Source organism: Loxodonta africana, chromosome 19, assembly GCF_030014295.1.
Source record: "Loxodonta africana isolate mLoxAfr1 chromosome 19, mLoxAfr1.hap2, whole genome shotgun sequence".
NCBI lineage: Eukaryota > Metazoa > Chordata > Mammalia > Proboscidea > Elephantidae > Loxodonta > Loxodonta africana.
This window is the reverse complement of record NC_087360.1, coordinates 8,238,982-8,265,789: the sequence shown is the minus strand read 5'-3', so window position 1 is coordinate 8,265,789 and position 26,808 is coordinate 8,238,982. Positions and strand designations below refer to the sequence as shown.

At 45.7% G+C, this 26,808-nt stretch overlaps 1 protein-coding gene across 7 annotated transcripts in view; it reads left to right on the top strand.

Moving 5' to 3' along the window:
• The first annotated feature begins 7,983 nt into the window (after nucleotides 1–7,983).
• TMEM120B (transmembrane protein 120B) overlaps nucleotides 7,984–26,808 on the top strand; it is a 47,365-nt gene continuing 28,540 nt past the window's right edge. For 2 of the 7 annotated variants that reach the window (XM_010599854.3, XM_064272156.1), the window contains exons 1-2: nucleotides 7,988–8,141; nucleotides 25,564–25,682. In XM_010599854.3, coding sequence (XP_010598156.1) covers nucleotides 8,073–8,141; nucleotides 25,564–25,682 — 188 coding nt within the window. In that variant the 5' untranslated portion in view covers nucleotides 7,988–8,072. Of the gene's footprint in view, nucleotides 8,142–25,563; nucleotides 25,683–26,808 lie in introns of all 7 variants that reach the window. The other 5 variants (XM_023539260.2, XM_003420296.4, XM_064272154.1 and 2 more) reach the window with 4 other exon arrangements.

Here is a 26,808-nt window from a genome sequence, read left to right as displayed (position 1 = left end):
CATATAGTATGACACCCATAGATAGACTATAGGTTACTTAACCATTTCCCTATTGTAGGGTGTTTGGGATGGTTCCAGTTTGTGGCTGATTTGAATAGCCTTGCTATAAACGTCTTTGGACAAATTGCTTTTTAAGTCTTTCAGACTATTTTGAGCAAGGGCATTTGTAGGAAGTAGATGAAGGAAAAGTCCCTGGAATTTTAAGTTCTCCTTGGACAAGTGCTCTTTTTTTAGAATTGGCTCTTGGTATCCTGCAAGGTCTAAGAAACACAGCTACTGATAGCCGTGTGATCTTGGGTAAATTAGTTCACCTCCATATGCTTCCGAGCCTTGCTATTTAAAGTGTGATCCTGGGATCAGTAGCATTTCCATCACCCAGGAGCTCACAAAATTAGAGAATCTTGACCTCCTCCTGGGACCTATTTAATCAGAATCTGCACTTTAACAAGATCCCCAGGAGGTGATTTATGGGCTCCCAAAAGTTGGAGAAACCATGCCTTAGAATACCAAAAACAAAACAAAACAAAACCCATTGCCGTCCAGTCAATTCTGACTCATAGTGACCCAATAGGACAGAGTAGATCTGTCCCATAGGGTTTTCAAAGCTGTAAGCTTTACAGAAGCAGACTGCCACATTGTTCTCCCACGAAGCTGCTGGTGGATTTGAACTGCTGACCTTTTGGTTAGCAGCCGGGCACTTAGCCACTGGTCCACCAGGGCTCCTTCATGCCTTAGAGCTGCTGTTAGGTGTTGTCGAGTTGGTTTCAACTCACAGAAACCCTATGTACAACAGAACGAAATGCTGCCCTGTCCTGCGCCATCCTCACAATCATTGTGTGTTTGAGCCCATTGTTGCAGCCACAGTGTCAGTCCATCTCTTTGAGGGTCTTCCTTTTTTTCACTGACCCTCTGCTTTACCAAGCATGGTATCCTTCTCCAGGGACTGATTCCTCCTGATAACATGTCCAGAATACATGAGACAGAGTCTCCCCATCTTCCCTTCTAAGGATCATTCTAGCTGTACTTCTTCTAAGACGGATTTATTCGTTCTTCAGGCAGTCCACGGTGTATTCAATATTCATCAGCAACACCATTATTCAAAGGCATCAACTTTTCTTTGGTCTTCTTTATTCATTGTCCAGCTTTCACATGTTTATGAAGCAATTGAAAATGCCATGGTTCGGGTCAGGCACACCTTAGTCCTCAAAGTGACAACTTTGCTTTTTAACACTTTCACAAGATTTTTTTGCAGGATATTAGTCCCATGCCATATGTTGTTTGATTCCTTGTCTGCTCCTTCCATGGGCGTTGACTGTTTATCCAAGTAAAGTGGAATCCTTGACAACTTCAGTACTTTCTCCATTTGTCATGATGTTGCTTATTGGTCCAGTTGTGAGGATTTTAGTTTTCTGTATGTTGAGGTGTAATCCATACTGAAGGCTGTAGTCTTTGATCTTCATCAGTGAGTGCTTTAAATCCTTTTCGCTTTCAGCAAGCAAGGTTGTGTCATCTGCATATTGTAGGTTGTTAATGAGTCTTCCTCCGATCCTGATGCCACGTTCTTCTCTATACAGTCCAGCCCCTTGGATTATTTGCTCAGCATACAGATTGAAGAAGTATGGTGAAAGAATACAATCCTGACACACCCGTTTCCTGATGTTAGACCACGCAGTATCCCCTTGTTCTGTTTGAACAGCTGCCTCTTGGTATTTACTGTTAAATGGGGTTATAAAGGTCTTAACTCATAAGGTTGACATGAGGATTTAATGAGTTAATATATGTGTACATCAAGTGTACAGAAGGGTGCCAGGCACTTAGTTAATGCTATGCGTTTGCTATTTTTCTTTCTTTCCCCAGCCAGTTGAGTAAGTCCTCAGGCTGGCAGGTCCCTATGTAGAATACCTTAACGAGAACAAAAAGGAAGGTTTCTCTCTGGTGTGGGCAGCGGGTTGGGGAGGATAATCTCACAACACAATCTTCACCCGTCAGAATCAAAGTCCCTTTAGTTATAGAATAACCACCTTCTGTGAGGGAGATCCAGGTTGGATTTCTGGCCAATGTACCCCATACGCAGCTACCATCTGTCTGTGAGTGGAGGCTTCTGTGGTGCTATGATGCTGAGCAGGTTTCAGCAGAACTTCCAGACTAAGACAGACTAGGAAAGAAGACCTGGCGATCTACTTGCCAAAATCAGCCAATGAAAATTCTTTGGATCACAACGGTCTGCTTCGCAACTGATCATGGGGATGGTGCAGGATCCGCAGCATTTTGTTCTGTTGTGCATGGGGTGGCCATGAGTTGGAGGCCAACTTGATGGTAACCACCAAGAATAAGAACCCGGTCTGGCCCCTAACCCAGTGCTGTCGAGTCAATTCTGACTCATAGCAACCCTATAGGACAGAGTAGAGCTGCCCCATAGAGTTTCCAAGGAGCACCTGGTGGATTCGAACTGTCAACCCTTTGGTTAGCAGCCGTAGCACTTAACCACTTCGCCACCGGGGTTGGTCTGGCCCCTAGGAGGTGCCAAATGAGCCTGAAAGCACTTTGAGCGGGAGCCAGGTAAGCAGCCAGTAAGACCCGATACTTCTGGCATCTAAGCAGCCACTCTGTTGGGGGTGCCCTGTCTGTGCCATCTACGGAAGTGTTCATGAATAAGGCACATAGAATCCTGCCCACAAAGAGAACAGTCCCTCAGATAAGGTCGCACCCGCCCAGATCTCCCAGGGGTGCAGTGCCAGCCTGTCCTGGGCAGGACCTACTGGGGCAGAAGGACCTGCTTGCATTGAACACCTGCAAGCAGGTCTGAAGGTGCATCTTCCTTCCAAATCCTCTGCTTGGTGACATTTTATTCATCCTTCAAGGTTGTGTGTTTTCTTGATTCTACCAACCCAGTTCAATAAATTCTTTTCTGTTTTTCCACCATCTGAGTGATTTAGCCTACTTTGCAACCTGGTTGGCTTTCTTCATGACACATTAAATCGGGTCTCAAAACAAATGTCTCCTGGAACCAGCAGGTAACATAAATACACGAAATCGTCTGGGGCAGGACAACTGAGAATGGCGGGGACTGTGGCAACTGGCAGGTCCATGCAAAGAGAACATCTGCTACTATGTTCTGGCCAGCTGGCATACAGGAATGCAAACCCAGTGTGACCAGATCTTTCCATTTTTTAAAGAGAAAGTGGATTTTCATGTAAAATCTTTGTTTAATTTGAGAAGTTTTACATAAATGTAATCTGAGATTAACACAGATTATACATTATGAGAGAAAAGATTAGTGAACTTGAAGACATAGCAGTAGTAGCTATCCAAAATGAAAGAGACAGGAGGAAAAAAAAAAAAAAAAGAGGGCATCAGTGAGCTATGGGACAATCTCAAGCAGCCTAATGTAATTGGAATCCTTGAAGGAGAGGAGAGAAAGGAGCAGAAAAATGTTTAAAGAAAGTATATGTATTTAAAACAAAAACCAAACTCATTACCGTTGAGTTAATTCTGACTCATAGCAACTCTATAGGTCAGAGAAGAACTGCCCCACAGAGTTTCCAAGGAGCAGCTGGTGGATTTGAACTGCTGACCTTTTGGTTAGCAGCTGAGCTCTTAACCACTTCACCACCAGGGCTCCCCAAAATTTCCTAATTTTCCTAGTTTGTTGAAAACTATAAAACTACAGGTCCAAGATGCTCAATGAAATTTGAACATAAGAGACGTGAATAAAACTACACCAAGGCACATCATAATCAAATTACTCAAAACACTGATAAAAAGAAACCTTAAAAGCAGACAGACGAGGGAAAAAAAAAAATGTATAGAGAAAGATAAGGATGACAGCAGATTTCTTGCCAAAAACAATGTTAGAGAGAAGACCGTGGAGCAACATCTTCAAAATAGTGAAAGAATAAAACTGTTAACGTAGAATTCTATACTCAGCAAAAATCTATGTATGACAGATGAAAGAATTCATCACCATCAGGCCCATGCTATAAGCAATGTTAAAGAAGTCTTTTAGGCAGAAGGAAAATGATCCAAGATAGAAATACAGATCTATAAAAAGAAATGAAAAGCACCAGAAACGGTAACTATGTGGGTAAAAATATGTTATTTCTTCATATTCTGATATCTCTGAAAGATAGTTGATGTTTTAACTGAAAATAATAACAATGTAATATGGACTTTATAAGTGTCTTAGTCATCTAGGGCTGCTATAACAGAAATACCACAAGTGGATGGCTTTAACCGAGAGAAATTTATTTTCTCACTCTCCAGTAGGCTAGAAGTCCAAATTCAGGGCATCAGCTCCAGAGGAAGGCTTTCTCGGTCTGTTGGATCTGGAGGAAAGTCCTTGCCATCAATCTTCCCCTGGACTGGGAGCTTCTCTGTGCAGGAACCCCGGGTCTAAATAATACACTGTGCTCATGGCACTGCTTTCTTGGTAGTAGGAGGTCCCCTATGTCTCTCTGCTCGCTTCCTCTCTTTCACATCTCAAGAGAGATTGGCTTAAGACACTAGACACTATCTGATCCTGTAGATCTCATCAATATAACTGCCACTAATCCACCGCATTACATCATAGCGATAGGCTTTACGACGCAGAGGGAAATCACATCAGATGACAAAATGGTAGACAATCACACAATACTGGGAATCGTGAGCTAATACAAAGGTCGAGAGGGGAGAAATGGAAGGTTCCCATACTATATGTAAAGTGGTACGATATTACTGGAAAGTAGACTATAGTAAATTAAATCCTAAAGCAATTACAAAAATTACCAAAGAGTTATAGATAATAAAACAACAAAGGATATAAAATAGAGTCATAAAAAATTCAATCAATTCCAATGCGTTATGCTGAGGGAAAGACACCAGACTCAAAAAGCTACATACCATACGATTTAATGTATATGACATTCTAGAAAAGAGACAGCTCTAGGGAGAGAAGCAGATCAGTGGTTATCCGAGACTGGGATTGAGGAAGGAGGCACAAGGAAACTTTCTGGGGTGATGGAACTCTGCATTATCATGATTGTGGTGGTGGTGACATGACTGAATTTCCTTATTAAAACTCACAAACTCCAAAAGGAAATGGTGAATCCAAGGTCGAAGAGGAGAGTGTTGACATGTCATGACAAGTCACAAAACTATATGTATATTAATTGCTTAATGAGAAACTAATTTGCTCCGTAAACCTTCTCTAAAACATACCAGAAAGAAATCCACACACACACTCCATTAAAAGAAGTGAACTTTACTATAAGTAAATTATATCCCAATAAAGCTGAACTAAAAACAAAGAAACAAAAAAAACTTTCGGAATACAATGTTTGGGATTTACTTAAAATAATTCAAGAGGCAGGGAAAGCAGATAAGGATATAGATTAAACAAGATTGGCTGCAAGCTGGTAGGTGTTGAAACTGAGTGTTGGGTACTATTCTCTCTACTTATAAATATGTCTAAAATTTTGCATAATAAAAAAAAAATCATAAAAATTTCAGGTTGGATTTATAAGCCCACTAGAATGTAAGCTCCATGAGGGCAGAGGTTTTTGTCTTTTTTGGGGGGTCTTGTTTTACTCATTGCAATATCACCTGTGTCTAGAACAGTGCCTGACATATAACAGGTTCTCAATAAATATTTTTATATAGATTGTAATAGATGAACGAATGATTTGGCCCTTGCCAGTTTGAGACCCTGGAAACTACACACCTGAAAACAGAAAGCACACTTTACCCACCTGAGTGTTCCTCACGCTCCTCACCCCCAGGGTCTGACACCCAGCCGGAATGCAGCAAACCGTTTCTGAATTTGGGTGCTCCACAGCCCAGCACTGAGTTTGGGAGCCTCTGACTTACTAATTAGCAGAGCATTGGCTCAGGAGTCAGAAGTGAGAAATGTAATTTAAGATCCGCCATTAATTGTCTGGGAGTCTTGGGTAAGCCATGATCCTCTTCTAGCCTCAGTAAGAAAGGCAACAATTCCCTGTAGGCATGTTTGTGTGCATCTTCCTCTTTCAGACTTCTCAGAAGGGTCTATGAACCCCAAAAGTTGAGAACCTGTGCAATAGATAATCTTTAAAGTTCATTCTTACCATGCATTCAATAAATAATTACTGAGGGCCTACTATGTGCCAGGGAAGCCCCAGTGGCACACACTGTTAATGTGCTCAGCTGCTAACCGAAAGGTTGGAGATTGGAGTCCACCTCAGAAGAAAGGCCTGGCCATCTATATCCGAAAAATCAGCCACTGACAACTCCATGGAGCACAGTTCTACTGACACACGAGGTTGCCACGAGGCCATGTACTGGAGCTGATTTGATGGCAACTTTTTTTTTCTTTTACTATGTGCTAAATTCTGGGGATCCAATGATGAGTAAGAGACAAAGTCCCTGAGATCTCATGAGGATTATATCCCAGTGGAGGGAAATGCACACAAGCGTGGAAACAGTTACATATAACAGTAACAGCTGATATGTCACAGAGACTGGGAGGGGAAAGGCCTTCTTTCAGAAGCATTATTTGAACTGAGGCCTGAATGATGAGAAAAAGCAGCCAAATGACAGTTTAGGGGGAAGAGTGTTCCACGCAAAGGCAGAAAGAGGAAACAGTGGCTGGAGAGTTCTCCCTCAGGGGATGAGACAGGAGATGTGACTGGAAAACTTGGCAGGGCCAGATCTTGTGCGGCTTTGCAGGGCAGGGGAGGGAATTTGGATTCAACTACCTCTGAGGCAGTCGTACCTTTTGAGTGACAGAAACAACTGTCATTAGAGTCATCCAAAGTCTTAGAGGGCAAGAATCTAGGCTGTATTAGTTGCAGTAAATAATAATGACAGTATGAGATGACAAGGCCCTTGCGGCCCTTCCTGGTCCTGCCTGGCGACATCGTGAGAGGGATAGTCAATGTCAGTTCTAGCACTCCTGGGCCTTGGCCTTGCCTCAGGTGAGAAGTGGACAAGGTTTGTTGTTGTTGTTGTTAGGTGCCGTTGAGTTGCTTTCAACTCATAGAGACCCTATGTACAACAGAACAAAACACTGCCCTGTCCTGCACCATCCGCATAATCATTGCTGTTTGAGCCCATTGTTGCACCCACTGTGTCAATCCATCTCTTTGAAGGTCTTCCTCTTTTTCACTGACCCTCTACTTTACCAAGCATGATGTCCTTCTCTAGGGACTGGTCCCTCCTGATAACATGTCCAAAGCGTGTGAAATGAAGTCTTGCGATACTCGTTTCTAAGGAACATTCTGGTTGTACTTTTCCCAGGACAGATTTGTTCATTCTTCTGGCAGACCATGGTATATTCAATATTCTTCCCCAACGCCACAATTCAAAGGCATCAACCCTTCTTCTGTCTTTCTTATTCATTGTACAGCTTTCGCATGCATACGAGGTGACTGAAAATGTCATGGCTTGGATCAGGCCCACCTGAGTCCTCAAAGTGACATCTTCACTTTTTAACACTTTAAAGAGGTCTTTTGCAGCAGATTTACCCAGTGCAATACATCCTTTCATTTCATGACTGCTGCTTCCATGGGCATTGATTGTGGATCAAAGTAAAATGAAATTCTTGACAACTTCAATCTTCTCTCCGTTTATCATGAAGTTGCTAACTGGACCAGTCGTGAGCTTTAACTACCCCACCCCACCCCCATTTATTTTCTCCCTCCGTACCCCCAGACAAGCCAAACATGCACAATGTAAGTAAAATCATCTCTGCAAGTGCAGTTTGCAAACACGTTGCCCAGCTCCTCCTGGAACACAAGGTTTCTGGGGGCGCAGAGGCACTCCCAGCGAGCAGCGACGACCCTACCAATCCCAGCAAGGCTACACCGCTCCCCCGCCCGGCGCGCGGCCCGCGGGGGCGGAGCCGGGGAGGCACGTGCGCATGCGCGGGGCCTGTTCCCGGCGAGGCGGTGGGGGGCGCGCCGGGCGGGGGCTGTGACGTCAGGTGCGCGCGTGGCTCCGGCTGCGCAGGAACAGCTGGCGACTCTGAGGGAGGCCGGCGCGCTGAGCCGCGTGGGGTGCTCGTGGCCGTGGGCCACGCCGCGGTAGCCGCCACCGCCTCCTTGCACCACGGCACCATGTCCGGGCAGCTGGAGCGCTGCGAGCGCGAGTGGCACGAGCTTGAGGGAGAATTTCAGGAATTGCAGGTAGGACCGGGCCACCTGGTCCCGCAACTCTGCTACCTGCGGGGCAGTGCCTTCCTCTTCCTCCTCCAGCCTGGGAGAGTGGGGGCGGTCAGGGCCAGGGGCATCCTGCCCAGGCCCTGGGCGCTGGGTCCGCGTGGCCAGCCCCCTCCTATCTCCCAGCGCTTCAGTTCTTCACCCACAAGGGACGCCTGCTCGAAGCCCCTTCCCCCGCCCCTGCTCGGGCTTTTTGCCCAGCGCACCTCCGCTATCGAAAGTTGGCCTGTGGCCTCTGGGAAGTTCCAGGCGTATCCATGTGGGGGAGGCGTGAGCGGATAGGTACGTCTGGGGGCTCCCAGGGAACTGCCTCTCCCTCTGCCGGAGTCCCCCCCAATTCCCATGGACCTGATTTGGGAACTTACTCCAGGCTCTGGCGAAGCAGCCTTCTCCTTCTGCAGTTCCATTTTGGGAGGTGTGCCTGGGAGCCATTCACCTTGAACTGTACGCTGTGCTTGGGAACTAGGGACCCCTAGTCCCTGTCTTTGGGGGCCCTGGTGTCCGAGCCTGCCTCTCCGGCGCTGCTGCAGGCGGAGGTTGGCGCTGTGAATGGCATCTGTCGGTTCTGACAGCTGGGTTGTCTCACCCGGCAGTAGAGGGTGCTCCCAGCCCTCACCCTCCTGGTCCAGAGCCTGGCAGGGGGCGGGGCGGGGCCCCTTGAAGGACTGGCATTGCCGCCTAGGGTCCTGGCAGGAGTGGCTGTTGCTGATAGGAGGTCAAGAGGCCTCAGCTACATACTCTGGTAACTAAAGGTGCCTCAGGAAACCTTGGCATTGACTGAGAGAGATCCCCGGCACCATTTTTGGAGATGGGGCTGTGCCTTCTCCAGCACAGCAGTTGTGTGTGCCTGAAATGACACCGTACACCCCCACCCCACTGTGCTGAAATTTTCAGCTGGGGCAATGACATTTTCCCTGTTCACGGAGCTCTTGCCTACCATTGTCCTGGGGGAGGGAGAGGAAGTCGCCAAGTGATGGGTCTTTCTAGACATAAAGCAGTCAATGGTGCCGGTGAATAGGGAGTAGGGAGAGGCCCGTGGGGAGGGCTGAGCAGGAAGGGGGTGCTGTTTTAGGTAGGAGCAGAGAGTAAGGTCCCCAGATCTGTCATCCCTCTTTTGGCCTGCCTGGAGGTGTGGGTTGGTGCTTTCTCATTCCAGTCTGGTACCTTCCATGTCCCTTCCACCCAGTCCCCAGGGTCACTTCTAGCTTTAGTCCCTTTGTCCTCCTGGGCTCTGAGGTCCTGTCCTGTCTGGAGAAGGAGGCATTCGGGTGGGCCAGGGAAGAAGAAAAGAGGTTAGCTGTGTGGAGCCTTTGTTGTTCATAATTCTTAGTCCCCTGCCCTTCCTCAGAATAGGAGGAGGAGGGTCCTGACATTTCAGAGCTATGCAATTAATGCAATTAACAGCACTTAGCAAGTCTCGGCAGGCACAGGCTGCATAGCAGTTGTTGTATTTGTTGTGTTCCTCCGTGGTGTCTCTGATGTTCAGATGTGTTAGGGACAGAGAGGAATTGGGAATTGATTCTGGGTTTTAGCCCCTGACGCACAGCAAGGGTTGTGGAACGTCTGATGAAGGCAGCTGTGATGTCTCCCCTCAGTTCTTTAGAGCTGGGGGATGGACTGGATCCTATTTTGGGGAAAAGGGACCCCACTGGCCTCAGGCTTTGGGATCAGCTGCTAGATCAGAGGTCATTGATGGACAGAAGGCCAACAGGGTCCCTGAGGACCAAAGGAAAGAACTCACCGTCTACGCTCTTCAGTTCACAGATGGGGAAACTGAGGCTTGGACTAGGGCCACGCAGCTATTTGGCGGTAAAGTTGGGGCTAGGACTTAGTTCTCTAAATGTTTAGTTCAGATATCTATAATAGTGTGGGAGGCCCCTCTTTGTCTCTCTGCACCTCTCTCCCCATGTTAAATGTGAGAACTCTGAACTCCTGAGATGGAAATCATTTCAGAAATATGCATATGATAAGTAGGATCCATGTGTATGTATTGGATAGAATTTCAAAAATGAGGCATTTGTTGGGAGGCAAGGAGGTAACCTTACTTGGGCAGCTGGTCACACTGGAACTAGAAAGCTGAACACTGGGAAGGGTTTTTTCACCAGAAAACCCTCGCCTATCTTAATTTTCCTATCCCAGCCCACCCTTCCTACATCTGTCTCTAAATCTGGGATTTAGGGGTTACATAGCCATATCTCTGAATCTATATGCTTGGGGTGCTGTATGATGTCTCTTTAACCTTTCCGTCCCTTATAAATGAAGGAAAGAAAAGAGAAACCTAATTCTCAGACCCTGGAGGCTGTCCAGGGGTAGGGGAAGGTGGATTTGAAAGGTCTACGGAATTCCCCCTACTCCCCCCCGCCAAAAAAAAAAATCTCTGGGACTTTCTAGAGGAAAGGATTGGTTTTATTTTGGCTGTGGTTTGCATCTGCCTGGGACTGACTTGCTTCTGGGGCACAGGTTGCATCTCTGTGGGAGCTTTGTTTTCGGCTGGTCAGGGTTCATGCTGGTAAACTGACGTCAGCCTGAGACCTGAGACCCGCCCGTGTCTGGCCCTATGGCCTGTGGTGTGACCACAGAAGGTCACTTACAGACATGGTGGCAGGTGATTTAATGAGCGTTTCCTGCCTTGGATTGCTGGAAACCAGACCCTGTCCCTCCCCACCCAGCAAGGAGGTGTTCTGACATGGCTTTCCCTACACTCACGGGAGTTCTGCTTTTGATAACTTTGTGGTCATCTCATTGCTCTTCCCAGAGAAAGGACCGGTCCCTTAGAGAGTCTAGGGTGCAGGGCAGTTGGGGACGCTTTGTTGAGGAGTGACAGTTGAGGAACCACTTGAAGGAGGTGATGGAGTGGGCCCTGTGGATATCTGGGGGATGATGATTTGAGGCAGAGGAACCAGCCAGTGCAAAGGCCCTGAGGCAGGAGGCTACCTGCTGTGCCTGGTGGCTAGAGCTGAGTGAACAAGGGGCAGTGGGATAGGAGTGGAGGTCAGCAGGGGCTAGACCACGAAACAACTAGAACTGAAATAACGAGAATGTTGACACAATGTGAAGAATGTTGTTGTTGTTGTTAGGTACCGTCGAGTCAGTTCTGACTCTCAGTGACCCTATGCACAGCAGAACGAAACACTGCCTGGTCCTGCGCCATCCTCACAATCATTGTTATGCTTGAGCTCATTGTTGCAGCCACCGTGTCAATCCACCTCGTTGAGGGTCTTCCTCTTTTCCGCTGACCCTGTACTCTGTCAAGCACGATGTCCTTCTCCAGGGACTGATCCCACCTGACAACATGTCCAAAGTATGTAAGACGCAGTCTCGCCATCCTTGCCTCTAAGGAGCACTCTGGTTGTACTTCTTCCCAGACAGATTTGTTCGTTCTTTTGGCAGTCCATGATATATTCAATATTCTTCGCCAACACCACAATTCAAAGGCTTCAACTCTTCTTCGGTCTTCCTTATTCATTGTCCAGCTTTCACATGCATATGATGCAACTGAAAATACCATGGCTTGGGTCAGGCGTACCTTAGTCTTCAGGGTGACATCTTTGCTCTTCAACACTTTAAAGAGGTCCTTTGCAGCAGATTTGCCCAATGCAATGCGTTTTTTGACTTCTTGACTGCTGCTTCCATGGCTGTTGATTATGGATCCAAGTAAAATGAAATCCTTGACAACTTCAATCTTTTCTCTGTTTATCATGATGTTGCTCATTGGTCCAGTTGTGGGATTTTTGTGAAGAATGTAACCAGTGTCATTGATCATTATGTCTGGGAACGGTAGAATGGGAGTGAGTTTTCCTGTGTATATTTTCACCAAAAATAAAGTTAAATTAAAAAAAAAAATCTCATTAATGATATGCATGCTAAAGTATTTAGGAGAAAGCATACTATCTACAACTTAATTTAAAAAGGTGGGGGGGCTAGGTCATCTAAGGCCTTGTACCCATGCCCCGTGCTGTCGAGTCTATTCCAACTTCTAGTGACCCTATAGGACAGAGTAGAACTTCCCCATAGAGTTTCCAAGGAGCGCCTGGTGGATTCGAATTGCCGACCCTTTGGTTAGCAGCCATAGCACTTAACCACTACGCCACCAAGGTTTCCAAGGCCTTGTAGATCATTGCAAAGATTTTGGCTTTTACTGCCAATGAAATAGGCAACCTTCTGGCTGCTGTGTTTAGGGCAGACGTCAGGGGGCAGGCTGGAAGCAGGAACATGAGTATTATTTCCTTAAACCCCTATGAAATAGATCTTGTTAGTCTCATTTTACAGAGGTTAAGTCAGTTGCTCAGGGACACATGGTTTGTAAGTGCTGGAGCCAGGATTTGAACCAGGGCTGTCAGGCAACACAATCTGTGCTCTTAACACCACCTAGGGAGAACAGGGACAGGGCAGGTCTGTGTCCTGGTGGTCTTTTGTTGGCTTTTGTTTCTCTCCATCTTGGGTTGCTTTGTGGATGTCTTTCTGTAGAAGCAGCATTGGGTCAGGAGTTAGGATTCCTGGGTTCAGGTCCTACCTCTGCCACTGAGCTTCAGTTTTTTAATCTACAAAGTGAGGGCTGACAATAATAATAATAATAATAATAGCAAGAACAGTAATAATAGCTAACTGTGTGACACATGGATCATCCCATTCAATCCAAACAACAACCCTGTTCGCAGATGAAAAGACTGAGACTAAGAGGTGGTCAGCAATTTGAAAGTAGTGGGGCCAGAATTTAAACTCTGGCTTGGTGTCTACATCAAATACTTCTTGGGTTCCTAACACAGTGGGCTCCAGAGGTATCCTGAGACCTTTAGCTCTTAAGGATAAGCCTTTAAACTTGCTGGGTTGCTTTACATTTGTATGATGCTTTCCCACAATGCATTGGTCAGGACTCCTAGTACAAGTGACAGAAACTCAGTTTGACTGGCTTTAAGCCAAAAAGAAGATTTATTGGCTTATAGAATTGGGAAGTCCATGACAAGTGGCTTCAGGCAAGGCATCATCCTTGCCGGAGTTTGATTTCCTAGCCCTTTCACAACTGAAGAAACTGAGGCACAGGAAGATTACATAACTTGATGAAACTTCCTTGGTTAATAAGTGACAGACTCTGGATTTGAACTCGGGCTGTCTGACTACAGAGCCTAATCATTTAGCCATTATGGTATTCTGCCTCCCAAATGCCTGACACACATACTGATACTCCCACCTCCTGCTCCTGCAACAGACATCTCTAATCAATCCTGGCACGTGATTCAGAGAATGTTCCTACTACAGAACTTGTATACTTTAAATGAGGTCAACTTGCCAACCTTGGTAGTAGTTCCATGGCAACGAGTCCTAGCTCAGTATACAGTAATCAAGATCCCAAAATCTATGTGAAGGTGATTCCCTGGAAAAAGAACTACGTAAAAGTGATGTCTTGAAAAGTTATCATCAGAAAAGTATAGCTGTAAGGTGAGTATATAAAGAAATTGTCACCTTTTGGTGGTGGTTATGGCTCTGTTGGAATCTACCGGACTGCCCACCCATTTCTGGCACCCCTGGGCCAGAGCCCTGCCTGTAAATGTCATGAGATTCCTCTGTCTTGAAGTTCCTGGGACAAATGTTGACTCAGGACTTTGGACTCCCCAGTTCTGGATCTTATGACTCAGCCACGTGGTGTTAAGAAGGTGTCTCCAGATGTTTCACAGCCGTGCTGAGACCTGAAGTCGTTAACCTCATCTTCCCACTGGAGCAGAGCGTGGGGCCTCAGAGGACGGGAGAGGCAGATCCCCGAATCCTCCAGCAGAAACTCACTTGTTTGTGTCTTGTATGCTTGTGGAGGATGGTAATTGACCTTCTGTAGGAAAGAAGCTATGGGACATACTATCTCACAGAGCTAACGTTAGTGCTTATCTCTGTCTTTCTTTTTTTTGTGGATCTGTTCTACATTTTTATAAGTAATCCATATCTGCACAGGATCCCTGGGTGGTGCAGGTTAAGCACTTGACTACTAGCTGAAAGGTGAGCCGTTTGAACCCACCCACAGTCACCTCGAAAGGTCACAACCTTGAAAACTCTGTGGAGCAGTTTTACTCTGCCCACGTGGGGTCACTGTGAGTTGGAATCAATTCCGTGGCAACTAAAAACCACATTAACCCACACAATTGAAAATTCAAATAGGAGACACGTACAAGAATTTTTGTAACACTCTCTTAAAACAGCTAAATGTCCATCAGAATGGAAAATTACACTGAATATCTGTTCAGTGGGGTAGGAATAACTGAAGGAATAAACTGCTGGAGCTACATGTATTAACATGGATAAATTGTAAAAAAAAAAAAATAGCAACCATTGAGCAAAAAGTTGTAGAGGGAAGTTATAGCAGGGTATATACAGTGTGACAATAATAATAAACTTAAAAACATTTAGAACAATACTATGTATTGCTTATGGATACATCCAAGTGTGGTACATGTATAAAGACTTGCAAGGGAGTGATGAAAACCGAATTCAGTGTCGTGGAGTTTCAGGTAGGACCCTGACAAGAAGCGGATGGTTCCCTCAAAAGGGTTTCACCAAAAGAGTTTAATGAGGGGCTATTTATGGAGATCCCTGGATGGTGTAAATGGTTAATGCCCTTGGCTGCTAATCGAAAGGATGGAGGTTCAAGTGTACTCAGAGGCGTCTCGGAAGAAAGGCCTCGTGATCTACTTCTGAGAAAAAAAAAAAAAAGACTTAGCCATTGAAAAGCCTGTGGAGCACAGTTCTCCTTTGACACACGTGGCGTCACCATGAGTCAGCGTCGATGGCAACTCATTTTTATTTATAGAGGTGAGGGCAGATTAAAGGAGTCCCCAAGTGGAGCAGACTGTTAAGTGCTCAGCTACCAACTGAAAGGTTGGTAGTTTGAACCCACCCAGAGGTGCCCTGCAAAAAAGGTCTGGCATTAGCCATTGAAAACCCCATGGAGCACAGTTCTCTCTGACATACTTGGGATTGCCATGCGGCAGAGTGAACTTGAGGGCAATGGGTTTGGTTTGGTTTTTGGGCAGGTTAAAGGGTGAGGGACTCTGGAGCTGGCCACAGCAGGGAGCTTTTACCAGTTTTAAACCTAAAGGGGCAGAGGATGGGAGAAGAGTCGCCAGAGCTCAGTACTGGGGAAGGTGAGCTGCCCAACAGGAGCCGTAGTGGTTGATGGGTGCATCTGGGTCAGTCCAGAAGCAAAGCAGGGAGGAAGCAGGAGGAGTACGTACCCCAGCCTCTCTCTCCTGCCTCCCTCCAGTCTTCTGCTGCTGTCTCTCACTGGCCAAACCCAACCAGGAGACAGAGGTCCAGGGAGGCCAGAAGATACCTCATCAGGGTCAGCCTCCCGGGGCACAGAGAAAGCCCGAATGGATCTGGGGTGGACGTGGAGTCTTCCGGGGCGGAGGATGGGAAGACATCCTGGTAGATACACGGGGAATTTCAACTCTGTGAGTGATATCGTTTCTTAAACTGAGGGTGAGAATATGGTTGTTAATGGTTTTCTATCTTGGCTTGTTTGAATGCCTGAAATATTTCATAATAAAATAAGCAAGAGACCAAAAAACAGTCCATCGGTACCAAAAGGCTTATAATGAAAAACAGCCCTATAGGCACAGTGGCAGTCATTTACATCATCGTGACCGCGTAAATATCGTTTCAGCCAGAATCGGGCAGTGTGCTGTGATTACGTCTTCTCTTTTGGAAAAATAAATGTGTGAGCATTTGATTCTTTACTGTCTTCTGGCCTTGTTTTCCTTGTAAGTATCCTTTTTTCTTACCCCTGAATCTCTATCTGGTTAGATATTCCATTTAGTGTGCTTCTTGTTTTGATTGGTCTTGAACAGGGCAGTTGGGGGGTTGGAGGAAGAGGCAGGGGCTTACGTTGCTGCAGAATGGAGCCCTTTCTTCCCCAGCTGCTCGGCTGCTGGGTGTCCCCAGCTCTCTGGGTTATTTTTAGAGGCAGTGACTTGATGTAGGAGTCAATCACATTTAATAAGCTGGTGCTCCCTGTGCTGTGAGCAGAGAGCTGACTCCCAGTTTTGGGTGACTGTCTCCCGTGTTCCAGTCTACTGCTGAGAAGTTTGGAAGAGAAAATAGTGGTTTGGTAACTTGGCATTTTCTTAAAAAGTGAAGCATAAGTTTACTACACGACCCAGCAGTTCCATTCGTAGGTATCTACCCAAGAGAAATGAAAGTTATGGCTACGGAAAGACTTGCATATGACTATTCATAGCAGCATTAGTCATCACAGCCAATAAGTAGAAACAACCCGAATGTCCAACAACTGATAAATCGATTAAAAAAATGTGGTAGATCTAGACCACATTTTTATTGCTAAATAGCAATTTAAAAAACAACGCACACTACAACATACATGAACCTCAAAAACGTTGTCGTTAGCTGCTGTTGACTCAGCCCCTGACTCGTGGCAACCCATGAACAACGGAACTAAATGCTGCCCAGTCCTGCACCATCCCTGTGATTGGTTGCGGATTAGACTGTTGTGATCCATAGAGTTTTCACTGTCTGATTTTTGGAAGTAGATCACCAGGCACTTCTTCCTAGACTGTCTTAGTCTGGAAGCTCTGCTGAAACCTGCTCAGCATCACAGCAACATGCAAGGCTCCACAGACAGACAGGTAGTGGCTGTGCACGAGGGACACTTGGCGGGAATTGAACCCAGGTCTCTGGCACGGAGGATGAGAATTCTACCACTGAACCACTCATGCCCATTCAGAATGGTTATGCTATGTGAAAGAAGCCAAACACAAAATCCACGCTGTATGATCCTATTTATATGAAATGTCCAGAAAAGGCAAATCTGTAGAGAAAGAAGGTTGATTAGTGGTTGCCTGGGGCTTGGGAGAGTGAAGAGTGACTGCTGCTGGGCACAAGGATCTTACTAGAGTGATTAGGGGATCCTCTGAAACTGGACAGTGGTGACGGTTTGCTAAGAATCATTGAATTATACGGTTAAAACGGCTGGATTTTATGTACATAAATTGTACTTCAGTAAAGTTATTTAAAAATAGTGGTTTAGGTCTATAGTTTGGGAGAAAAAGTCCCAAAATAGGTGCTCAGAGATCTGCACTTCTTGGTGCCTATTTAATTACTGGAGCCCTGGTGGCACAGTGAGTTAAGCTCTCAGCTGTTAACCAAAAGCTTGGTTGTTTGAACCCACCAGATATTCTGCAGGAGAAAAGACCTGGTGATCTGCTTCCATAAAGATTAAAAAAAAGAAATTAGGGTCGTATGAGTCAGAGTCAACTTGAAGTCAACAGAGTGTTTTAGTTACCGACTTGGAGTCATTCATCTGGGCTCCAAGTCCTTGGCTTTGGTGTCTTTATGATGTAAGCACCTGGGTAAGATCATGATAATGAGGAGCCCAAAGCCTGTGGCTTCTCTTCTTACCTGGTGTGCTTAATTTTGCCCCAAAGAAGAGCTTTCTCTGGCATAGTAATCTGGGTTTTGACACTTGTATCTGAAATAAAGACACTCAGGTCAAACTGGCAAAGCAAAGCAAAGCAAACAAAAACAAAACAGACTTTGTAGACTTGTGTACTTGGGAAGCCTAAGGTGTGGTGCCTTCAGGAATGTGGATCCAGAGTGTCATGGATTGAATTATGTCCCCCTAAAAATGTATGTGTCGACTTGGTTCGGCCACAATTCCCAGTATTGTGTGTGGTTCTCCATTTTGTGATTGTAATTTTATGTCGAGAGGGCTAGAGTGGGATTGTAACACCACCCTTACTCAGGAGACCTCCCTGATCCAAGGTAAAGGGAGTTTCCCTGGGATGTGGCCTGCACCACCTTTTATCTCTCAAGAGTTAAAAGGAAAGGAATGGAAGCAGAGAGTTGGAGACCTCCTACCACCAAGAAAGCAGCACCAGGAGCAGAGCATGTCCTTTGGACATGGGGTCCCTGCACCTGAGAAGCTCCTCGACCGGGGGAAGATTGAGGACAAGGACCTTCCTCCAGAGCTGACAGAGAAAGCCCTCTCCTGGAGCCGACCCCCTGAATTTGGACTTGTAACCTACCTACTAGACCGTGAGGAAATAAATTTCCCTTTGTTAAAGCCATCTACTTGTGGTATTTCTGTTATGGCAGCCCTAGTTGACCAGGACACAGGGGCTCAGATAAAGTCATTAGTGCTCAGTCATTGTCACCTGTTTTCCTTTCATTTGGGTTCATCTCAGGCAGGGTTCCCCCAGTGTTGGCAAAACAGCTTCTTGAGCCCTGGACTCGTATCCTGCTAGCTTCAAAGCTAGTGGAGAAAGTGTCTCATTTTTAGCAGCGCTGATGAAAGCCCCACAGGTGAGTTTCATTGGCTCCGAATGCCCATTCCTGAACCAATCAGATGGGTCAGGAGGCTGATGTTCTGCCTGGCCAGGCCTGGGTCAGGTGACCTCCCTTGGAGCCGGAATGGGGTTAGCCCCTGCCCCTACCCAGATCTAATGGACTGAGTGTGGGAGTGATATGAATTTCCAAAGAAAATAGGGTGACATTTACTAGAAGAGGGATAGCCGTCTGGTTGTCAAAAACAACACAAGGTCTCCATGTGGCCCACTGACTCCCTTTGAGGCCACATGGCCAAGGCTGATTGGATGAAAGAGGAATCGGGTTGACTTAGTATGGGTCATCCCTGCACCTGGAAAAGCATCCCAAAACACAGGTCCAACAGAGGCTCTGTTGGGGGACATCTTTGTGTTCAGACGGTAGCCAGGCACCAGCTTCTGAAGAAAGACAGGAATGGTATTTCATCCACCTGCCAGAACTGCCCCATGGACAATGCATGAAGGGACAGCTGACAAGAAAAAGTGAGGATCCAGAAAGTGAATTGATAACCTTTCCTGTTCCTTGTGGGACTGGCGCGAGGGTGGAATGTTCAGAGGCTGGGCATGGGCGAGGAATGGCCCAGGGATGGAGAGCAGACCACAATAAGGTCCTTGTTTCCTACTCCTCCACCCCATGTCATCCTCCTCATGGCTTGCAAATCCTGAGCCTGGAGCAGAGGCCAGAAGTGAACCAGGTGTGTGGTCTCTAGTATCTGATCTCCCCTAGGAAGTAGCTCTGGCCAATGGCAGAGAGAGAACTGTGGGGGAGCAGGAACGACCCCATATGGAGGGAACAAAGGCAAGAGAAGGCCCTGGACTTCCTGTCCTAACAATCTGATGCCTTAGAAAATATTTACAGTGAGGCATTAGAAAAATGCCTAGAAAAACTTAAATGCTGATAACATTGAGTGTTGGTGTCTTAGTTATATACTGCTGCTGTAACAGAAATACTACAAGTGGATGGCTTCAACAAGAGAAGTTTATCCTTTCATAGTCTGGGTTGCTAGAAGTCCGAATTCAGGGTGCCAGCTGCAGGGGAAGGCTTGCTTTCTCTGTTGGCTCTGGAGGAAAGTCCTTGTTATCAGTCTTCCCCTGGTCTTGGAGCTTCTTAGTGTGGGGACCCTGGGTCCAAAGGACATGCTCTGCTCCTCATGTTGCCTTCTTGGTGGTATGAGATCCCCCTGTCTGCTGGCTTCTCTCTTTTATGTCTCAAAAGAGATTGATTTAAGACACAGCCTAAATCTTGTAGATTGAGTCCTGCCTCATTTTCATAACTGCCACTAATCTCACCTCATTAACATCATAGGGGTGGAATTTATAACACATGGGAAAATCACATCAGATGACGGAATGATGAACAGTCACACAATACTGGGAATCATGGCCCAGCCAAGTTGATACACAAATTTTGGGGGGACACAATTCAGTCCGTAACAGTTAGTGAGGTATGGAAACTGTCTCAGGATGTGGGTGGGAGTTTAAATTGGTACAGCCATGCGACAGTGCCGTTTGCCAAGGTTTAAGTGCTCAGCTGGTAACCAAAATGTCAGAGATTTGAACCCACCAGCCACCCTGAGGAAGAAAGATGTGGCAGTCTGCTTCCGTAGAGATTACAGCCTTGAAAATCCTCCGGGGACAGTTCTGCTCTGTCCTGTAGGTTCACTATGAGTCATAATCAACTCGACAGCAACTGTATTAAAACCAAAAACATGCCCATACCTTCTGACCCAGCAATTCTGCTTCCCTTCCCCAGAGAGATACTTGCATGTGAGCACAGGGACGCAGCGGAAGGATGTCAGTGTCGCGTTGTTGGTTATAGTGAGAGACTGGAAACAACCTAAATATCTAGGAATAGGGGAATGGCTAAGTAAATTGTAGTATATCCATAGTATGAAATACTGCACAGGAGTAAAAAGTATGTCCTTACATGGGTAGATCTTCAAGACCAATTATTGGGTGGGAAAAGTTGTAGACTCCTACGTATATTCTAATTCTGCTATTGTATTAAAAAACAAAAGTACGTGTTTTGACGTATAAGCTGTGCTGCTGTAACAAAGAGACTCCAAATGGCTTAAGTGCGGTGGCTTCTTTCTTTTGTTTTCTTTTTCATGTAATAGTCCAGAGGAAAGTTGTGGTCCAGGGTAGGTGGTGTTCCGTTTATTTAACAGCAATAATTGCATTATGCTCATAGATTCCAAGGGTTAGGAGTTTAGGCAAGGCACAGTGGGGATGGCTTGAATGTGCTCTATTATGTCTGGGGCCCTACCTGGGAAGACTTGGATGGCTGGGGGTAGCACCGGTGGCTGGGAGCTGAAATTATCTGGAGTTTTCTTTACGTACATGCCTGGCACCTGGGCTGGGAAGACAAGAAAGTTTGTCTTAGTTGGGACTGTTGATTGAAGTGCTTATATGTGTTAGGGATTCTGTGCAGCATGGTGACCTTAGGGTGGTTGGACTTTTTCCTCCAAGAGCGAGTGTTCCTACAAGTAAGGCAGAAGCTGCATAGTTCTCATGACTTTGTCTCCAAAGTCTCGTTGTGTTGCTTCTGCCATGTTCTATTGGTCAAAACAGTCATGAGACTGCCAAGATTCAAGTGGGAAGGAACAGAGACCCCTACCTCTCTATCTGAGGGGTGCCAGAGAATAAGTGGCCATGTTTAAAACCTTCACAGGTGGGAAGCTTTGTCACGTGAGGTGACCCTGGGACCCAGGTTGGTTTGGTTGGGAACGGCAGGGTGGCTTCCGTCACATGGCTTCCATCTCTGGTTTCAAGGTAACCAGACCCATTGTTACCATATCCTAGCCAGGGAGCAGGGTGAAGGGAGAGTGGAGGGCAAGCAAACAAAAAAACCCATTGTTGTCGAGTCATTTCCAACTCATAGCGGCCCTACAGGACAGAGTAGAACTGCCCCATATGGTTTCCAAAGCTATAATCTTTATGGAAGCAGACTACCACATCTTTTTCCAACGGAGCAACTGGTAGGTTTGAACTGCTGACTTTTTGGTTAGCAGCCAAGTGCTTAAACGTTGCGTCACCAGGGCTCCTTTGGAGAACAAGCAGTTCCTTAGAAAAATGTGGTTCAGAACTTGCACACATCACCTCTCCCTGTATGCCACTAACGCTACACTTTAGCCGCGAGGGAGGCTGGAAAACGTAGTCTTCAGCGGGGTGGCCATGTGCCCCACTACTACTCAGTGATGTCCTGTTACTAAAAGGAAAAAAAAAAGAGCTATTAGAGACAGTCTTTGGAAAAATATGTATATATACATATACATATATACATGTACATATATATACATATAAGTACACATATGTATTAAAAAAACAAAACAAAACCCATTGTTGTCAAGTCAATTCCAACTCATACCGACCCTGTAGGACAGGATAGAACTGCCCCATAGGGTTTCCAAGGAGTGCCTGGTGAATTCAAACTGCCGACCTTTTGGTTAGCAGCTGTAGCACTTAACCATTATGCCACCAGGGTTTGTGTATGTGTGTGTGTGTGTGTGTGTGTGTGTATATATGTATATATAAAAGACTGTATATAATATTTGTGTGTGTGTAGAAATAGGCCTATATAGAATTACAGAACTACATAGAATACAGATCCGGAGGAATCCATAGAAAAAGATCTGGAAGAATAGACTGGTAATAGTGGTTACTTCTGGGGAAGGGGGAGAAGACAGGTTAGGGGTGTATTCAAAACAGACTTCAGCTGTAGTGGTAATGTTTTAATTTTTAACAAGGAGACTGTCTTCGTGCTTTACTTGTGAATTTAAATATTAATTAAAGCTAAAGGGGGCCTGATGGGCATCTGGTTGCTGATCTTGCAGCCTTGGTCTTATCACTCCTGCGGGGGCCCCAGCATGAAAAGGGGCCCAGGGAGTAGCACAGACCTTTATCTCCTAGAAGCCTCAGCTTGCGTGGGCCAAGGACTCCCAGTCCAACGCATTGCCTTCACAAAGGCGGTGTAGTCAGATCGGGGTGTCTTTGCCACTGTCCTCCTCGGATTCCGGAGGGCTTTCTTTATGACCAGCAGATACTTGTTGAACATAGAGGGCTGTTCGGCACTGAAGGGGAGAATTCAAAAGTGATTAAAACAAAACAAATAAAAAAAACCCATTGCCATCAAGTCGATTCTCACTCACAGCGACCCTATAGGACAGAATAGAACTGCCCTATAGGGTTTCCAGGGAGTGTCTGGTGGATTCGAACTGCCAACCTTTTGGTTAACAGCCATAGCTCTTAACCATTATGCCACTACGGTTTCCACCGCTCTCTCCAGAGATTGCTTATTAATTACAAATTGCAAGATGGTAACTGTATGGTGGAGAAACCAGATGAGCACTACCATTAACAAGCAAAGCTTACATCCCTGGTGCTATGTCCCCCTGATTTCATATACTGAGAAGGACACAGCGTCTCTTCAGTGACATTCCTTCCCCAAGCACATGCCCGAAATCTAGTCACAAGGAAACACCAGACAAATTCAGATTGAGGAACAGTTGATACCGTAGCAGGGCTGGAATCTTAAAAAATGTCGGTGTCACGAAAGACAAAAAAGAGGTTGAGGAGCTTGTACGCTAGAGGAGTAAAGAGATAAGGTCGTGGTGGTGCTTCAAGGGTAGAATCCTCACCTTCCAGGCAGGAAACTTGGGTTTGATTCCGGCCAACGCACCTCACGCGTAGCTGCTGCTTGCCTGTCATTGGAGGTGTGGGTGTTGTTACGATGCTGAAGAGGTTTCAGCAGAGCTTCCTGACTAAGCAAGACTTGGAAGAGAAGCCTGGTGATCTACTTCTGAAGATCTGATCCATTGTACATGGGGTTGCCTTGAGTCAGTAGCCGACTCAATGACAGTGAACGACAACAGAGAGATAAGAGCAATAATACAAGGCATGAGACTGAATTGGTCCCAGGATCTGGGGAAAAATCACCACAAAAGGACATTACTGGGACAGTTGGCAAAATTTGAACTTGGGTGGTATATGAAATTATAATATTGTAGTGTATCTATGTTAATTTTTTTGTATTTGATAATTATGCTGTGTATGTATGAGAGAATGTCATTCTTCTCAGGAGCTATCCTTTGAAGTATTTAGGAATAAAGGGGCATGATGTCTACAACTAACTCCCAAATGGCTCAGAACAAGAGTGGGCAAATTTTTTTGGTAAAAGGCCGGATAGTGAATGTTTTACGCTTCGCGGACCATACGGTCTCTGCCACAGCTACTCAACTCAGCTGTCATAGCGTGAAAGCAGCCATAGACAATATGTAAATAATTGGGTGTGGCCATGTGCCAATAAAACTTTATTTATGGACTATGAAATTTGAATTTCATAAAACTTTCACATGTCATGGAATATTCTCCTTTTGATTTTTTTTTTTAACCATTACAAAATATAAAAACCATTCCTAGCTTACTGCCCATTCAGAAACGGGTGGCGGGCTGGATTTGGTCTACGGGCTATAACTTATTGACCCTTGATTTAAAAAAAGAACATACACACACATGCACACGTGTGTACACGTACACACACATAGGGAATAAAGCAAATACAGTGCAATGTTAACAATCAGTGAATCCAGGTGGTAGGTATATGGGAATTCTTTGTACTGGTCTTGCAGTTCATATATAAGTTTGAATTATTTCACAATAAACAGTTAACCAAAAAAAAAAAGAGAGACATGATTTTCCCCTTTGGGGACCCAGGAGGGAGAGTACTATATCAATACAAGGGGACTGGTCCCATTCATCTTCTGAATGAGTGGACCAAGAGTGGCTTACTGACAGTGTTCTTGGATTTTGCTCCTAATTGTTGTCTGTGCAGTTCTTTGCCTTCACGTCTTCATGATTTTCTGGCTTAACCTTCATGTCTAGGGACCCCACTTGGCAGGCATGAGAGTTTAGGCTCTATCCTCGCTGTTTGACCATTCTGTTTATCCCTCTGCTAAATACATTTCCTTCCAGTGAAGAAAGCAGCCACTTTAAATATGTTCATTGGCTTCCTGGTTTTAATATCGTGGTCTTCATCCCCCATATTGGTTTCTCTAAATTGGTGTGTTTGACTTAGATGATCAGGACTCTAGAGTTAAGTGGTTGTTTCCCAGCATATGGCATTATTTATTGGGAGATGTGTCTTGGTGACAAATGTTGAGAAGTTACTGTGATCCATTTTCGCAGCATTGGGGCAAAGTCTCTTGTGTTTCTCCTGGCCATATGGCCCTGAATGGTTGTTTCTAAGAATGAGATATTGGGTTTATTGGAGTGACAACTTCTGGGGTAGGGAGGGTTGGCTGTAAGGGAAGAAGAGATGTATGCTTTTCTAATTGACTTAGTGAGGATTCTCTCCATTGCCAGGATCAGAGACCCATCTCAAACTGCCTTACATGAAAAGGAATTTGTTTATTTATATAACCCAAAGAGTTGGGTACCTTTTTACTCAGGCTTGTTAAGTTCCAGGGGCTGAAATGATACCATGAGAATTCTGTCACCATCACTCAATTCTGTTTTCCTTTACTTGGCTTCATCCTCAGGCAGGCTTTTCCCACTCTGAATCCCCGGGTTTGTCTTCTACCAGATTAGCAACTCCAGTAGAAAGAAAGCACCTCTAAACCAGTAATGTAATTCCAGCCAAAATCCCCATGCTGACTCTCATTGGCCTAGCTTGAGCCACATGCCCACCTCTGAACCAGTCAGGTGCCAGGGGATTAGAGGATACTGATTGGCCAGGATTGACCACTCTAGACCACGGTGCCTGTCAGCTCTACCCAAACCATCTGGACTAAGGATTCTCAAAGGCATATTTGTTTGCCCTTGCCTTCAGGGAGGATGGAAGCTAGACAGGAAGAATAGGAGTTACTTGTTATGCAAGTGCTGAGCCCTCCCCAATTCCAGCCCTGATTTTCTAAGCCAGCAGTATCTCAACCACATCCTTCGCAGTTGTAGTTGTACTATTTTAGCTATAAAACGCAACCGTTGTAGTCACATCCCCTGACCATAGCAGACTGTGAAAAATGACCTGTTCACCTGTTCCCACACCACGTCCCGTCTCCTCCCTCCTTCAGGAAACGCACAAGATCTACAAGCAGAAGCTGGAGGAGGTGACAGCTCTGCAGACTTTGTGTAGCGGCTCCATCAACAAGCAGAAGAAGCGGCTGAAGGACTTGAAGTACACACTCCAGAGGTATGTGGGGCACAGCTGCTCCCTGGTTTTAATGGACAGAAACCCAACTCAAAACTGGCTTAAGTAGAAAATGGAAATGTCAGTGGAATAAAACCAGGAGTAACGTTTGGAATCACCAGACCTGAGGGTCAAAGGGTGTTTTTAGGAATCTTTTTTTTCTCTAAATTCTGCCTTTCTCTGGATTGGCTTCGCTATCAGGTTATGGTGGCCACCGGCAGTGTCAGGTTTATGTTCTCCAGTCTTACTTTCCACTAACTTGGCCACCTCAGCAGAATGAGAATTTTCTTTACCTATCCTTTAGCAAAAGTTCTGGGTATGATCCTCATTGGCTGGAATTGGTCATATGACTGCCCGTGACCCAGATATGGAGACTTTGGTTGGGCAAGACTGGGTCACACGCCCACCCTAGAGCTCGGAGTGGGACAGTCCTATTGGAACCATACTGGGGGGAAGAATGAGAGGATGTTTCCTGTGAGAAAGTTGTAGTGCTGTTGTAAGAAGCCATGCTGGGTAGGTAAACAGCAGAGATCCTTCTCATGGGTGTGGGGGCTTTCCCAACCAGAGTTCCTTGTTTAGGGGTAGTTGTTGGCATCCCCTGTGGGGACATACTTGAGCTTGTGATTTAAGTCACTTCTTGCTCCTCCTGTCTCATGCTATAAGACATGCTCTCATTCCTTATAGGTGAAGGGGTATAGTACATGCTGTGACCCTCTAGGCAATCAGGGAGACTGAGGCTTAGCGTGGCTTGTCCCAGGTTACTTAGCTGGGTCTCTGTTCCAGAGTTTGTGACTCCTCTGTCTTCCCTAGTGGACAATTTTTGGGAAGGTTACTGATTATACCCCTAACCTTGGCTGACCATTTTGGAAATGGAGGTCTGTTAGCCAGGTGGTAGAGGGTCAAGGTAAGAGTGTGGATGGTTCCATGTAAAGACATTCACTCATTTTTTTTTTCTAGCAAATTAGGTTCCCATTAACAGTTTCTACACAATTTGTTCAGTGACATTGGTTACATTTTTCACAGTATGTCAACTTTCTCATTGTGTCCATTTAAGACATCCACTCTTGGAAAGACGCATCTTACTGATGGCGGGACTCAGGAGTCTGTTTTCAGTCTAGGGTTTTTCAGT